Below are 17,504 nucleotides of genomic sequence, written 5' to 3'. Positions count from 1 at the left end.
TCGGGCATAAGCCCTTCTTCAGAATGGTAGACAGGTTTTGGAGAGTGAGGAAGTGTATTGCTCATCACATAATTCCTAGCCTCTGCCTTGCTCGTGTCACAATGGGTCCAATTCAGTTTCAGCTCAATGATCGCCCCCAGCATGTTTTTAGTGGGAAATTCAGCATGATAACGCCACTGAGCTTCATGGAAAGACAGCTGGATTCTCTCATGTTGGACATAGTCATTACCTATTACTTGTATGAAGCAACCGTGACTTACCATGTTCACAGTTCAAGCCTGAATGTTGTCCAGTATCTGAGTCTTCAAGAATGGCTCTGAACATTATGAAATCAACAGTGAACATCCCTACTTCTGACCTTGTGTTGAAAGAAAGATCACTAATGATATAGTTGAGTATGATTGGCCCCGAATCCCCTAATTCTCATGGAGTCGATTAAACTTGTGCTCCTTGATGGTATCAAATGTGGCCGTGATGTCAAGGACAGTCACTCTCACTAACCTCTTGCATCAACTCTTTAGTCCAAGTTTGGACCAAGGCTTGAATATGGTCAGGAGCTGAACAACTCTGGTGAAACCCAAACTGAACATCAGTAAGCAGATTGCTCCTTTTCAAATGTCATTTGATAGCACTGTCGACAGCCCCTTCCAACGCCTTGCTGATGATTGAGAGTAGACTAACAGAGCTGGAATTGTATTTTACTTATTTACTAATAATCTAAAATAAGGGAAAGGGTGCCGCTACTGGCAGCTCAAAAAATAAAATTTCAATCAGTGCCTCAGTATATATTAATTTAGTTGTGTCATTAAACTCAAAGAACCAAGAAAGCAGTGGAATAATAAATCAGACAGAAAATCAACCAGTGCTTGAAACCATTTTGGAAAATCAATGTATGTGTTAGAAGCTGACCAATATACATTAAAAGATAATTTTGTCGTGCAGATGTTTATTCTCATTGCTGCTAGGCACACTAAATGATACAATCGTTCTGAGCACATCCTTTTCTTGTGACTATGCCGACACTTAATCACCACATTGACCTTGACTGGATAAACTCCAATATGGCAGCTGGCCATGCTGCTTTTGTCCTCAGTAACTTTGAAAATGTTTCAGTCAATCACCCAATCTCATTCAGACATCCTTTCATCTTAATCTTACATCTTTTCAAAACTGAAAATGATGGGACAGAGTCCAAGATAACAACTAGCACCGTTCCATTTTATATGAATTTGTCCTGGTAATCATCAAATTTTTTGAAACCACCAAATCAAATTTTATGAGTATTTACACCTCATTCTCAAACTGGGGCTGATCGGTAAAATCAAAGACATTTGCTAGTAGCACATTAATGTTCTTACTATAATGCGTAATATCATAAGAAAGAGTAGGTCATTTGGCCCATCAAGTCTGCTCCCCAACTGATAAAATCGTGGATGATCTGAATGTGGCCTTATTTCACTTTCGTGGCTGCTTGCCATAACCCTTAACTTTCCAGACAATACTACATACATCATTAAAGTGATCAGCAGCAAGCTCAGTCCATGGCTTTCTACCATAAAGACATGACTTCTGATGTAAATAGAATATGAATAACCCAATAAAATGCAGCTACTTGGTTCAGTTCATTAATGTGATGACATGCAACATACCAAAGTGCTGAAGAAGAACTATTAAAATGCAGGGGACTCAGGGAGGTTACTCTCAGGTGAGTTCCTCATGTCAGTCAGAAACAAAATAAAGGCACAGTACCTTCCTGAGCTAAGAAGAATATAGTAACACAACAAGGCAGAATCCATTCAAAGCCAAGAGGCATAATAGAGTAGATGTGCAAGCACTTGGAGAACAGTGGCTGGTCTATAAAGCATTCACATTACTTTGATCAAGATGAAAAAAATTGTCACAGATAATGAAGAAGGCTCTCAAATACCAATATTATCATATTACAGCAGTATGTATTAACTAGCGCAGGAATAATAGATTTCATTAATAAATGTATTGTCAAAAATATAGGAATAGAGGAGGGTTTTTAAATTACAAACTGCAGCTAGGAACAGGCTGATCAAAAACAGAAGGACCAGACAGCTGAGGCTGAGGAAAGAACTGATAGATGTCATATAATCTGGGTCAATGCCATTTCAGGGGACTTGGAAAACAGAATCAGATTTCATATAATCAATTTACTCCATGTTTTATGAAGCAACAGCTGAAGGCAGTGAATACTGCAAACACAATGGGCCTTGACAACATTCCAGCAATAGTCTTGAAGGTTTGTGCTCCAGAACTAGCCATGACTCAAATCAAGCTGTTCCAGTACAACTTAAACACCTCCATCTACTTTACAATGTAAAACAAATTCCAATCAAAATTGTTGAAGAGTGTTGTAGATAGCTATCGAGCAGCACTTACTGAAAAATAATTGATACACTGACCATTACTTTTGTTCCACCAGGGCCACTCAGTCCTGAACTCATTCACACCTTGATCAAAACATAGAGAAATGAGTTGATATCCAGAAGGAGAGTTTAGAGTGTCTGCCCTTGACATCAAGGCACCATTTGACAAAAAATGGCATCAAATGCATTCTACTACACATGAGTCAACAGGAATCAGGGGAGAAATCTCTCCATTGTTTGGAGACATATCCAGAACCAGCGGAATATTGTTGCTATTGTTGAAGGTCAGTGACCTCAGCTCCAGCAGACCTCTGCTGGAATTCCTCAGGGTTGTGCCCCAAGTCTAACTGTTATCAGCTGCAACAACAATGACTTTCTCTCTTATCACAAGGTCAGAAGTGGGGATTTTCGCTGATGGCAGGGCAATGTTTGACACCATTCATGACAGCTCAAAAACTAAAGGATTACATATTCGCAAACAGCAAGCTCTGGACAACCTCCAAGCTTGCACTGATGAATGGCAATTTACATTCACTTCACACAAATACCAGGTAATGATCATCTTCAACAAGAGAAAATATAATCATTTCTTCTTGATATTCAAAGTCATTATCTTTGCTGAATTACCCATTATCAACATTCTGGGTGACACCATTGACCAAAAACTGAACTGTACTAGCTGCATGCCATAATAGCAGGGCGAAGACTGGAAATTCTGCACCAACATAATTAACCTTCTTAGGCTCCAAATGCTTTCCACTGTTGACAAAGCACAGGTCAGGGATGTCAGAATTCTCTCCATTTGTCTCCTTGATTATAGATCGAATAACACTTGAGAAGCATGACACTGTCCAAGACAAAGCAGCCTGCTTGATTCGCAACCCATCTGCCAATTTCAATATTTACTTCCTTCACCACTGACACACAGAGGTAGCACTGTGCACTACCTCCATTATACACTGAAGAAATTGCAGGAAGCACTGTCACGTTCTCCCATACCACACTGACTATTTGTTCAGGAATGCAGGTCAATACCACATTTTTCAAGTCAATTTGGCATGTGCGGCAAATGCTGGCTTATCCAACAATGCCCACATCATACGAATAATAAAAAGAAAATCTATGTCTGGTTAGCATACAGATCCCTCTTACAAAAAGGTCAGCACTGCCAGAAATTGAGGACTAGTGTGGTGTCCTGGTTGGGTCTGATTACTCAAGAGGGTCAGAAGCATGTTTCGCAGATTTCTTTCCCCTACACCATCTTGGGATTTTAATTTGTTGTTTTGCCCCTCCCCAGAATAGAGAATTTTAGGTGGGGTGACAGTTCTATATAATGATGCACAATGTATAGCTGCAGTAGTATGTGGTGAAGGTTGGATGAAGCAGATCTTTACCTGTCCATCAATGTTCATGAAGTTTTGCTGTAGAAGATATATTTGTACTGTATTTTGGAAAGCTATACATTTTTCAGTAACTTTTGACACATTTATTACACGAGAATTCTATTTCTTTGGCAAAATTGATATATTTCTACAAACCAACATCTTGACTACAAAAGCACTTCAGTAACCATCAGAAACAACATTGTCCCAAACTAAGAGAAATGTCACAACAGATACTACAAATTTTAAAAATAAAAATTCCTCATTTTTTATTCTTTACTTCTAATCTTGTGCTCAATAAACAACGATATTCCAGGATATTCCAAACTATGATAAATGTTTTAATGGAATATAGGAACATAGCCAAGAATATTTTTTGACAGGTATAATTTTTTACTCGTCGTGTCTCACATCACAATATTAAAAATAAAACAAAATCAACTGCATCTTGCCGTAGAAAATATCATCCATTTTTTTGCATGCTTCTAAATTAAACAATTTTCATCTCCTTTCTTACAAAATCCAAATAAACAAACCAGTATCAAAACTATTGTCATAATAAAACAAAGAACTGCAAATGCTGGAGATCTGAAACTCAAATTGCTGGAGAAACTCAGCACATCAGGCAGCATATCTGTGGAGAGAAAACATTCTTCATGATCTAAACTTCTCTCCACAGATGTTGCCAGACCTGCTAAATTTCTCCTGCAAATTTTGTTTTTGTGTGTTGCATATGAAAATTATTTTACTCTACAAAGAATGTAAACAACATAACTGCTATTTAACATAGACAATCTAAGATGACTTAATATTTGACAAATCACTTTTTTTTTGCTTCCCTAAGTGTAAAATTGTTGAAAATTAATTAAAGTTACTAAAATGATGATCACATAAAACCAGAATACAACATAATAATATGTGAAACCAAATCCAATGAAAGCTAAATGGTGCACCATTTTCAACATTTCACACCCTCTATTATACTGTGCACAGTGACCAAAACCTTGTAAAATTCTAACATTCACAGGTGACTTAATTCACAAACTTAGAGATCATATCACTTCTGTAGATGGCAGCAAAATTAAAGTTTTAAATTCAATTGAGCTATACGCATCCTCTCACATTAAGATCCCATGCAATGCAAAAATATTTGTACATATGTTTGTATATTTTTACAAGTATTCTTCAGTGGACGTATTTTGTCAACAAATACACTAGAAAAAGATTCTTTGGTTGTTCTTAGGAGTTTTTATTCAATTGTCATCTTTAGAAGTAAAATGGAAGAACCTGCATTTGTATTGCACTTTTCACAACATTAGGACATTTTAAAAGTGTTGAACAGCTAATTAAATACAGTCACTATTGGAATGTGGCAAACATGGCAACAAATTTTATGCACAGCAAGTTCCACAAAAAAACAGATAATCTGCTTCCAGTGATGGTGGTTGAGGCATAAACATTGGCTGGAATACCAGGTTACAAAGTGAGTTCATGTGTTCTATGTGAAGGAAATAGAGCCGCATTTTCTTAAAATTGATGCTTGATGACAAATGATGACATGGTTAATAAGGACACTTCTTTATATGGGGAAAATGTTTCAATTAAAACTGTTTATATTCATTTTGTTTACGTGGAACAATTGATAAATGAGACAACTGTGTTTCAACCAGACCATCACAATTAACAGTCTTCAACTATGACACAGTTTTACTTGAAGGAAACATACTTCCAGAATTCTATCCCAATTACACAGGATTCCCTGGATCAGGTCCAGCAAAACATTGTCATGGTCAAGTGAAAACAGATGTTGGATAGGTAGACTGCCAACTCACTGGATGACTATCTATCCACAAAGAACTTTTTATTCGCATATTTACAGGGTGTTACAAAGTTCATTCTATAATATTAGCAATTTCTCATTGAGCAATAGATTGCTATAAATTCTTTTTGAAGCCTGATTCTAACATTAAAATTAATTTGAAAATGCAACACAATTATAGAACAGAAAACTTCATGCTTAGTCCAATTTATTGCATATACCTAGAGAACATTAAAAGACAGAAACATACAGATATTAAACGTAACTGGCCCAAATAGATACCAGCTACAAAACCTAATAGGCTGCAGTCCTTTTACATCACCTCCCATTCATTCCAGTACCTGCTGAGGTTACAATGAAGATCCTGCTTTCTCAACATCACCTGTCACCTGAGACATGGTGACTCCCAGGTTAAATTTTCCACCAGTGATCTCTCTCCATGGGGAGAGCAACCTTGTGGTCTTCTGGGACTATGGTATCTTTACCCTTTACATTGTCTAATTCACATCTTACTCGATGGATGGCATTGATCAATCTGATTTACAAGAACTGATGCAATGAAAAAGTATGTTTATTAGCATGATCCAATTTATATATTGAAAGGCAGAAGTTCAGTAATACCAAAATAAGAATGCTACTATGTTTGAAAGCTGTCAGTGCCAAATTTAAATATGCAACTCAAAAAATGAAAAACTCTCATAACATAATAAAAAAGAGAAAAATAGAGCAAATGGCCTCTTCAGCTTGTGCAACTATTTCAGCTCAAACTTCTCTTTCCCACCAATTCCCATATCCTTTTATTCCCAGATAGGCGAACACTCTACATTGTTGTATACCTATGTTCTTGAATTCCCAAGCTAAAGAAAAAAAAACTCTCAGATTACACCCTACCAGGTTTTCTGCAGTTATGAAGACACTTTATACTTAATAATTTTTATGGGCATGAGTTTGATAGATTGTGAAAATGCCAACAATTTTTTTTAAATGTCTATGAAAAGGCATATCTTTTTTTATTAGAATAAGGTATTTCTTGAAGGCTACACAGTTCCAGATAATTGCTTTTCTTGGTTGTTTGAGCTCAATTCAGAAAAAATTTGATCAGAGACTATTTTATGATCAAGTGTTTCAGATATTTCGTCTGAACAGTGTTTCAGGTTTGGAATTTGCATTTTGGACTTTTAGTTGAAGAAAGTCTGCTATAGAATAAGCTGTTCAACTTGTGTCTTCTGTTTCTGAAACACCATACTATGGGATCAAGCTGAAACCTAATTGTTCTTCTGGATGAGTAACTGGAAACTCTTTTTCATATGGCATTTCCTGAGCAAGTTGTGTCTGCTAAGGCCACAGAGATAATCAGGCACAATTGGTGACTTGACCATATATACACTGCAGAACGTTTGTGTCTCATTCTTTTTGCCTTTAAGAATAACCATCATTGGCCAAAAAGTGTTTTTCGTCTTTATTGAAATTCTTAATTTTTGAAAGGAATCCCTTTTGCCCTTTACCCAAATGTGTGTGCATATGTGTGTTGGGTTCTTTACAGGGGTAAACACTGCTTTTTTTTAATGTTATGAATATAATATTCATGAATTATATATGTTCATTGACATGCTTTATTTTATAATAAATTGATAATTCGACATTGAAACCGAGTTGAGGTATCTCTTCATTCTCAATCTATTCTCAATTGGCGGCACAGTGGCACAGTGGTTAGCACTGCTGCCTCACAGCGCCTGTCAGACCTGGGTTCAATTCCCGACTCAGGCGACTGACTGTGTGGAGTTTGCACGTTCTCCCCGTGTCTGCGTGGGTTTCCTCCGGGTGCTCCGGTTTCCTCCCACAGTCACAAAGATGTGCGGGTCAGGTGAATTGGCCAAGCTAAATTGCCCGTAGTGTTAGGTAAGGGGTAAATGTAGGGGTATGGGTGGGTTGCGCTTCGGCGGGTCGGTGTGGGCTTGTTGGGCCGAAGGGCCTGTTTCCACACTGTAAGTCTAAGTCTAAGTCTAAGTCTAATATACAGAAAACATAAGATTGGCCATATCGGGTTGTAGGTAAAATATTTTTACTTTATGTTGCAACTGTGGAGTGGTGAGGGCTATAGCAATAGCGCACTCATGCCAACTCAATTGTTAAACTCTTACTAATGGAGTGAATAACCCCAGACATCTTGGAATTATATTTCTCCTGCTACCTTTCTGCCCAATCATTTAATCTATGTCTCTTTGCAATCTCTTTGTGTTCTCCTTCTCATTCTCAGACAGTATTGTGGTGTCAGCAAATGTCAATACCCGACTCCATTTCTTTATCTAACTCATCAACATAGACTAAAAATAGCTGCAGGTCTTAGCACTGACCCCTGCAGTACTGAATTGGACACATCATGCCAATTTGAAAATGCCAATTTATCTTTACGCTTACTCTCTGCTTCCCATCTATTAAAAATTCTTGATCCATGTTAATATACTGACCCAACGACATATTAATCTTGTCCTTATCTAATACTTTCTGTAAAGCCAGCATACAAAAGTTTCTAGTTCTTCTTGATCTATCCAACCAGTTGCGTCTTTAAAAAAACCCATAATAAAGTTGTCAATCCTAATATCCCTTTCAAAAAACTATATTGTCTTTGGAGAATTGAATTCAATGCTTAATTAGAAGCACCATTGACACTAAACTATTAACATGCCTCAATGGCTTATCACACATCAGTCTGGAAATTTGCAAACACACTTAATTTCCAAAGTTACACATTATTAGACATTTTGTGGAGGTGAGGTGTTAGAAAGATAACTTTAAACACTTATAATATGAATCAGTGTGTTTCATGTGCTTTTCGACATCTAGAATGGCTTCAACGTTAAAAGATTGGTAACAGCAATTTCCATGTAAATCTCTAATGAGTGGAATGATGCTCTATGCCATTTCTGAAGAGAATTATAATTGTCCATATGCTTCAGCTACAAACAGATGCATGTTCTCATTTGTGTAGTCATCATTCTCGTTACATGCTGTAACATTCAGTCAGTACCTTCTTAAAGGAATAAATATAATAAAAATATGGTTTGGCTGTCGGGTATTAGCAGTATAAAATATCTGCAATGAAAATCGATAGTTAAATTTGATCAAAGATAGTCTCATCACATCTGACTGCAGGTTTAACTCATTTACATAATGCTACTTCTCAGCAAGTGCTAGCTTTTTTATACAAATTAATGCACTGGATCTGAACAAATTGTAATGAATGAAACAGCCAAGTTATTACTGCTTTTTCTTTTGAGTTTTCCATTTTTCAGTAGCCTTTCAAACATGCAATACTAATCCTATGGCTTTAATACAGGCAAGATGTAGATGCTGTCACATAAAGCTCAATTAGGAGCACGTTGAACCTTTAACCAAGGTCTTTGTGTGTTCCTATTGCTCTGCAAAACTTAATAATAATTAAAATGTTTTGCCAATCTGAAAATGTTTTTGATTCCAGACACTGAATGACTGAAAATTATCAATGCCTCTTATTGTCAAAGTGCTTGAACACAACCAACAATAAAAACACATCTTCTGATGTCGTGCAGCTTCTTCACAAAATGTGAGAAGTTAAACACAACACTACAACTATTAGAATGGATGAAAATTTTAACAGATATGCACAAAATGCCTTGTAGTTGCCAAGTCAACACTAAAAAAAAGTAATGGTAAACAGTTCTAATGAAAACACTGAAATGTTAATTCTGTTTCTCTCTCCACACATGTTACATGGCCTGCGAAGTATTTCTAGCATTTTCAGTTTATACTTCAATATTCGGCTTCTCAACACTGAATGAATTTGATTGAGTGATCTTACGAACTACTTGCCTGAATTTAATCACTTCGCCATCCTTTACAGACAGTTCCCTTTGCTGATGCTCAAGGTGAGATGACAACTCATTACATTTGTTGTACATGTTTTTCACTTGATTCCTGGTTCCTTGTAGCTCATCTTCCAATAACTGGTATCAAAATAACCAAAACAAAAGCAGAATAAATATAAACATTATTTGCAATAAAGGTATCATCATTTATGACACAGCAGAGTTGGAACTTTTTCACAAAGGAGACTAATCAGCTCCAAAAGACCAGGCCTGCTGTTCTTGTGTAGCAACTGTTCATTTGTGAAGATTATTTCTGAAAGTGTCATTTGTTATGGCCTTAGATACAACATAATTTATTTGATAAGCAAAATAAAAGCAACCTTTTAAAAAAGCTTGTTTAATCAACGCTGTATACCAATTATCCAAATGCCTCGGGCTGGGAGTATTTTGTTTGGATAATCAAATGTTCGGATAGTCGAATGCCGGTTAACACAGTTTAGTCAAACATCAGAACCTTGCAATCTTGTCTGGATAATCCGAAATTCGGATAATCGAGGTTCCTCCGTACATTTAATTAAATATGTTGTAACACTTTGCAACACTGCAACTGTGTGAAATACAAGTTCAATCGTACAGTCCCAAATGCCTTTGTGAGAAGGCACTGAATAGAGACCAGACTTCATCCCACAAAGGAGGGCTGTGAAAAAAGTCGAGAGACTACTGACATAAACCTCAAAGCTAACACTATGTGATCATTATTTCTTCATAAAATCAAAAAACAGATATTCCTGGCAACAACCTTTTCTAATTATGTCAGAATTCTTCATGTTATTATTTCTCTATTCCATTGGTTGCAGATACAATGTTAAAATGCCTGTTCAATGCCAGAAAAACAATTCCTTCTGCATGCAAATATTGTGTGCAAGATTTTCTCTGTCCTGACCAGACTTCAGCTACATGTCGATCATGGATCACTTTCAACAAACCTGAATGATCATTTGTAATATAAATATGCTGCTCAGATTTAAACTAAATGCCCCAAAAGTGATGACTTATAACAGCCTTTTGACAAGTCTCCAACAATGTTTAGTAATTAAACTGATCACTGAAAATTCAGAATAAAATTAAAAAACACAAGAAACCAGTTAAAGGACTGAAAATAGCATGCATTCATAAGAGAAGCAACAGCAGAATGGGTTCGGATATATCAGGACTTGAAAGCTGAATCAGTGCATTTTTTTTAAATTTACCATCACTCGCCATGGTACAGAAATTCAATACAAGTGGCTAAAGTTGCAGATAGTACCAGAAAGCAAAAAAGGCTGAATTAGAAGGAGAACCTTGGAAATTAAAGAATGAGTTTGTTGAGATCTGTAGTTGAATAATGTGAGCAATAATTTAGCACAGATAATTATGAAGTAATACACGGGGAAGAAATAATAGTGACAAGCACAATATATGAAGTAACAAAGGATAAATTTAGAAAAGGCCTTAGTCGAGTTGACTGTCAGCATGTCCAATCAATGAAAAGCTTGATTAAGGTATGCTGTATTTACTTGAGAGTCACTGAATTTTCTAGGCATAACTAATTTGGAGCAGCATCCAGATTCATATACTGATCAACACGATTGCAATTTGATACTGTTCATAATGCATCAATTAAATGTAAAGTCCAAAACAGTGGATTTTAAACATGGAAAGCGAAACAAATATTAAATGCCTTTGTTTCCAGGCAATTATTAACTGATTTTAAAACACTTCGCTTGGAGAAGGAAACAGTTTACATTAAAATTATTTCCTCCCCCTGCTATCACTATTAATCATGTTACCTCAAACTGCACTTATGCAAAAGCTTCCACAACCAAATGAAGCCCCAAATGCAATCAAAGTGCTTCTGAAAGTTGCTCTTCATTTCTTATACGGTTTTAATTTTCTCTCATCATCACCACAGAATCCAGGAGACATGATGTAGCCTATTTAGCTGAATGGGCAGAACTGTAGGGTAATGCTCACTTGCTGCACAATTGCCTAATAGAAATCATTGATGTGTAGAGTAATAAATAAGCTTAAATCAGATCTACTATTACTAGCAGACTGACCTGATTCATCTCCACAATCAGAAGTGATGTTTCATTCTGTTCATTTTAAGCTGAAGAATCTCAATCTAGTCTATTTTTATATTTTATCCCCAAGCTGTCTTGTAAAATTTGCAGATCATCAAATAGAACATGACAAGATTTTGTGGAAGTGTGCATGAAGGGACCTACCTTCTGACTGAACACTCCTACGTTATTTGCAATGTAGAACAACAAGCTCAGAGAACCCTGCATGTCGAAGAATATTCCAGATTGCATAAGAAAGAAAAGAGAGGTTTTAACAGATACAAAGGAAGTAAGTTAACAGAGGCCCTGTGGAGTAATTAGGACAGCAAAGTGGATACATGAAAAAACACTCATGGATAAAATTAGGGAGAATTTCAAGATATTCTATAAGTACATCAAGATGGAAGGGAATAACCAGAGGAAGAGTAAAGCACACTAGGAACCAAGGGGGCAATCTGTGTGTGGAGCTGAAGGGCACTGGTAAAGTGTTAAATGAGTACTTCACGTCAGATTTCACTTTGGACTAGGAGTACGTAGATATAGAATTCAGGAAGAGGAACTGTGAAATTGTTGAGCATTTTGGCTTAGTGATGAGGAGATATTGGAGGTTTTGGTGGGCTTATAAGTAAACAAATCCCCAGGTCCAGCAGAGTTGTATCCCAGGCCACTGGGCGACAAGGGAAGAATTTACAGGGATCCTAACCCAACTTTTAAATTCCTTTCTGGCCAGAGGGGATGACTAGAGAACTGAAGGACAGCTAATGTGGTTTCACTTTTCAAGCAAGTGACAGATATAAAGCAGGGAATTAAATACCATTCAGTCTCACATCAGTAGTAACGAAACAGATGGAGTAAATTCGGAAGGAATGAATTAATCTCTACTTGTAGAGGCAAGGTTTGATCAAGGATAGTTAATATGATTTTGTCAGGGGGAGAACATTCCCACCGAATTTGATTGAATTTTTCAAGGTGGTCGTGAAATTGACATAGTTTATACAAGTTTAATCAAAGCTTTTGGCAAGATCCCAAATGGGAGACGGATACAAAAAAAGTAAACCACATGGGATCCAGGGTAGCATGGCAAATTAGATCCAAAACTGGCTGAGTGATAGGAGTAAGAGAGTGATGGTAGATGGCTGTTTGTGTGACTGGAGGTCAGTGTCCAGTGAAATACCATAGGAACAATGCTCAGTCTCTTATTTTTTGTGATATATGATATACAAGAAAATGTGGGGCAGATGATAAATAAGTTTGCGAATGTCACAAAGACTGTCCAGAGATTGACAGCAAGGAAGAAGGTCTCATGTTACAGGGGGATCTAGATAGATTGGTCAGATGAGCAACTCAGTGTCAGATGAGATTTAAACATAAAGATAAGGTGTTGCAGTTTGGAAGAAGTCACAAGACAAGAGAGTATTCAAAGAATGGCAGGACACAAGAAAACTCAAAGAAACACAGAAATCTTGGGGTGGTTTTCCACAGATTCCAGAAGGTGGCAGGAGAATTTAACAGACTAGTTAGGATGGTACAGGGGACACCTTTATCTGTCATAGCATAGATTGTAAGACAAGGGAGGTTCTGTTGAAGCTGTACAAACTTTGAGTAAGCTATAACTGGAGTACTAAGTTCAGTTCTGGTAACATGATTGAAAGGGTGCAAATGCAGTGGAAGGGGTGCAGAGGATATTTAGAATATTACCTGGGATGGAGCAGCTTAGTTATGAAAAAGGCTGGATAAGCTTAGGTTGTTCTCTTTAGAGCAGAGAAGGTTGAGATGAAACCTGACAGAGGTGCACAAGATTATGAGAGTCACGAATAGGGTGAACAGAAAACAGCTGTCCTTAGTTATAGGGTCAATATCAAGGGGGCATAATTTTAAGGTGAAAGGCTGGAGATTTAGAGGGGATTTCAGGAAACATTTGATGGGAATCTGGAATGAAATGCCTGAGCAGAAAGTTGACATGGAAAACCACAAAAATCTTTAATAAGTATTTTGAAGAATTGAAATGTCATAACATTCATTTGTCATAATATATGGGCAAAGTGCTGGACAGCTGGAATAGTATACATTTGGTATAGTTTAGTCAGTACAGATTTGATGAGCCTCTTCTGTAATGGGTGATTCTCTACTTCTATGCAACAGATTAAAATGAAGGTGGTCTACAAGTGTCTGACTCATTAGGAGATTCACCTGATTCAACATTCAAAATGGTGTTCAAAATATCCATACGTAACAGCATATCTGCAACACATGATATAGAATAATGGACGGAAGTCTATACAAGTATCACAAATGTACACACAAAATTTTGTTGAATTAAAGAAAACACTTATCTGGTTTGTAACTTTTTAGTTCAATCTGTTTTAACTGGGGCTCTTTAAGTACTTAATAAGAGAGGGAGACAGAAGACAAGAAACCGTAGGCCTGACCTCACTCGTTGGTAAGATTTTAGAGTCCATTGTGATGGATGGCATTGCTGAGCACTTGATACTGCATGCTAAAATAGGGCAGGTCAGCATGGCTTCGTCAAGGGGAGGTCATGCTTGACTAATTTGTTAGAACTCTTTGAAGACACCACAAGCAAGTTAGACAAGGGACGGACAGCGGACATGATATATTTAGATTTCCAAAAGGCCTTTGACAAGGTGTTGTACAAGAGACTGCTAAATAAGACCTCGTGGTTTTAGGGGCAAGGTGATGGCCTAGACAGAGGATTAGGTAACTGACAGAGGCAGGGAGTAGTGATAACGGGTTCTTTTTCTGGATGGCAGCAGTGACTAGTGGAGTTATGCTGAGGTTAGTATAACCAAAACTATTCACAATATATATTAATGATCTGGACAAAGGAATTAAGGGTATTGTTGCTAAGTTTGAAGATGACACAAAGATTCAAAGTTTGTGAGAAGATTCGTAGCTCGGGTGCTCGTTGTTGTGGTTCTGTTCGCCGAGCTGGGAGATTTTGTTGCAAACGTTTCGTCCCCTTTCTAGGTGACATCCTCAGTGCTTGGGAGCCTCCTGTGAAGCGCTTCTGTGCTGATTCCTCCGGCATTTATAGTGGTGTGTCTCTGCTGCTTCCGGTTGTCAGTTGATGTCCGCTGCAGTGGCCGGTATATTGGGTCTAGGTCGATGTGTTTGTTGATAGAATATGTGGATGAGTGCCATGCCTCTAGGAATTCCCTGGCAAGCCAAACAGAGAACAGCCAGGGAATTCCTAGAGGCATGGCACTCATCCACATATTCTATCAACAAACACATCGACCTAGACCCAATATACTGGCCACTGCAGCGGACAGCAACTGACACCGGAAGCGGCAGAGACACACCACTACAAACGCCGAAGGAATCAGCACAGAAGCGCTTCACAGGAGGCTCCCATGCACTGAGGATGTCACCTAGAAAGGGGACGAAACGTTTGCAACAAAAACTCCCAGCTCGGAGAACAGAACCACAACAATGACACAAAGATAATGGAGGGTCAGGTAGTGCTCAGAATGTGAGGAGCCTGCAGAAGAATTGGACAAGCTAGGTGAGTGGGCAAAGAAATGGCAGATGGAATACAATGTGGCAAAGTGTAAGGTTACATATTTTGGTCAAAATTAAGATGTAGACTATTTTATAAATGGGGAAAGGCTTCAGAAGTCTCTTGCACAAAGAGACTCGAGTGCCCCAATCTAGAGTTCCCTTAAGGTAATTTACCAGTTCAATTGTCAGTAAGGAAAGCCAATACATTGTTGGCATTCATTTGCAGAGGGCTAGAAAACAACAGGGAGAAAGTGAGGATGCAGATGCTGGAGATTAGAGTCGAGAGTGTTTTGCTGGGATAGGACAGCAGGTCAGGCAGCATTCAAGGAGCAGGAAGATCGATGTTTCGGACATAAGCTCTTCTTCAGGAACGAGGCTTGTGGGCCGGGGCTGAGAGATAAATGGGAGGGGGGGGTGGGGTGGGTTGCTGAGAAAGCAATAGTTGGGAGAAGATGATAGGTTGGGAGTAAGTGATGGACAAGTCCAGGGGGCAGAGTCGATTTGGAGGCTTGGGATTGGGATAATGTGGGGGAAGGGGAAATGAGGAAGCTGTTGAAATCCACATTTATCCCATGTGGCTGTAAAGTCCTAAGGTAGAATATGATGCATTCTTCCTCCAGGCATCAGTTGGTAATGGTTTGGTGGTGGAGGTGGCCCAGGACCTGCATGTCCTTGAGGGAGTGGGAGGGGGAGTTGAAGTATTCAGCCACAGGGTGGTGGTGTTGGTGGGCGCAGGGGTCCCAGAGATATTCTCTGAAACGATCCTCAAGAAGGCGTCCTATCTCCTTCATGTAAAGGAGACTACATCGGGTGCAACGGATGCAGTAGATGACATTAGTAAAGGTACAGGTAAATTTCTGACAGATATGGAAGGATCCTTTGGGGCCTTGGACAGAAGTGAGGGGAGTGGTGTGGGCGCAAGTTTTGCACTTGCTGCGGTCGCAGGGAAAGGTTCCAGGAGTGAGTTATGGGCTGGTGGGGGGCATGGTCCTGACGAGGGAGTCGCAGAGGAAATAGTCTCTCCGGAACACTGATACGGGTAGGGAAGCAGATATAGAAAACAAAAGCAGGTATGTGCTGCTGAGGCTGTATAAAACACATTTGGAATAGTGTGAACGGTTTTGGGATGAGGAGGAGATTTCATTGAAGCTTACAGGATACTGAGAAGCCTGAATAGAGTGGACATGGAAAAGATGTTCCATAAATACGAAAGACTAGTACCCAGGAGTACATCCTCAGAGTGAAGGGATGACCATTGAGAACTGAGATGAGGAGGAATTTCTTCAGTCAGAGGGCGGTGACTCTGTGGAATTCATTGCCACAGACACCTTTGGAGGCCAAATCATTGAGTCCATTTAAGACAGAGATAGATAGTTTCTTTATTAGTGAGGGGATAAAGGGTTATGGGGAGAAGGCATGAGAATGGGTTGAGAAATAAATCAGACATGATCGATAGGCAGAGCAGACTCAAAGGGTTGAATGGGCTAATTCTTCTTCAATATCTTATGGCAAGATGGTGCATAATTATTATAAAATTTTTGAGATGTTCCTACTACCAAATGTCCACAGCAATTCTCTTGTGATCCCAAAAGGAAAAGGAAAGTAATAGATACAAGGAAATAATAAAGGCAAGAAAACATAAGAAAAATCTAAACACCAGCTCGAGCAAAATATGTGAGAACCAAAGACTATAGTCTACCTTAGTTCGAACAGCATCAGGATTTGCTCTGCAAAGCATACAAAGTATCATTATCAAATGTTAACTTGAACTAACTCCACAAAGGCTGGTATCCTGTTACCAAGTCACGATTTGTTTCCATGTACAGAGTACAAGACACTGACCTAGCTAGCTTAGAGCCAGCTCCTAGATTGAATAGAACCCTGACACTCCTGTTTACACTTGTCAGCCAAGACTGTCTAATTGGACTAAGTTAACAGCTCCAATCAGGGAACTCATATTCTGTAAGGTACACCTGGCTGACCTTGTTCCAATCACTACATACTTAAATTCAACGTACAGCTGCAAAATCGTGAGGGGCATGAAAACATAAATACACTCCCTTTTATAGGCTGACTGACACCTCATTTTTAGATTTCCCTGGCACTGCTCCAGGCATGCTCTCCTGCATTCTTCATTGAACCAGAAATGGTCCCCTAGTTCGATTGCAATATTACAAAGGAGGACATGCCAAGCCATAAGGTAACAGATTGTGGTTAAATATAATTTTGCTGCTACTGATTGCCCATAATGCCCCATTTTGCGTTGCTAGATCTGTTCAAAATCATTTAAAACAGTGGTCACACCACAAAACATCAAATTATAGGATTTTGCAGTATAGCGGAAGGTAATTTAAATCATTATATTTGGGCTAACTCCCAAATGAGGTCCCCAAACAATCCCAATCTCCAACTCAATCTTCATAGCACTCAAACTTCATCAC

At 38.5% G+C, this 17,504-nt stretch overlaps 1 protein-coding gene across 1 annotated transcript in view; it reads right to left on the bottom strand.

The window, feature by feature from the left end:
- cntln (centlein, centrosomal protein) overlaps window positions 1-17,504 on the bottom strand; it is a 454,938-nt gene that overhangs the window by 349,181 nt on the left and 88,253 nt on the right. Inside the window, exon 7 of the mRNA XM_060846250.1 lies at window positions 9,440-9,577. Coding sequence (XP_060702233.1) covers window positions 9,440-9,577 — 138 coding nt within the window. The remainder of the gene's footprint in view (window positions 1-9,439; window positions 9,578-17,504) is intronic.

The sequence above is a fragment of the Hemiscyllium ocellatum genome, chromosome 2, assembly GCF_020745735.1.
Source record: "Hemiscyllium ocellatum isolate sHemOce1 chromosome 2, sHemOce1.pat.X.cur, whole genome shotgun sequence".
Lineage (NCBI taxonomy): Eukaryota > Metazoa > Chordata > Chondrichthyes > Orectolobiformes > Hemiscylliidae > Hemiscyllium > Hemiscyllium ocellatum.
Note: the sequence above shows the minus strand (reverse complement) of the source record. Positions and strands in the feature narration are given on the sequence as shown.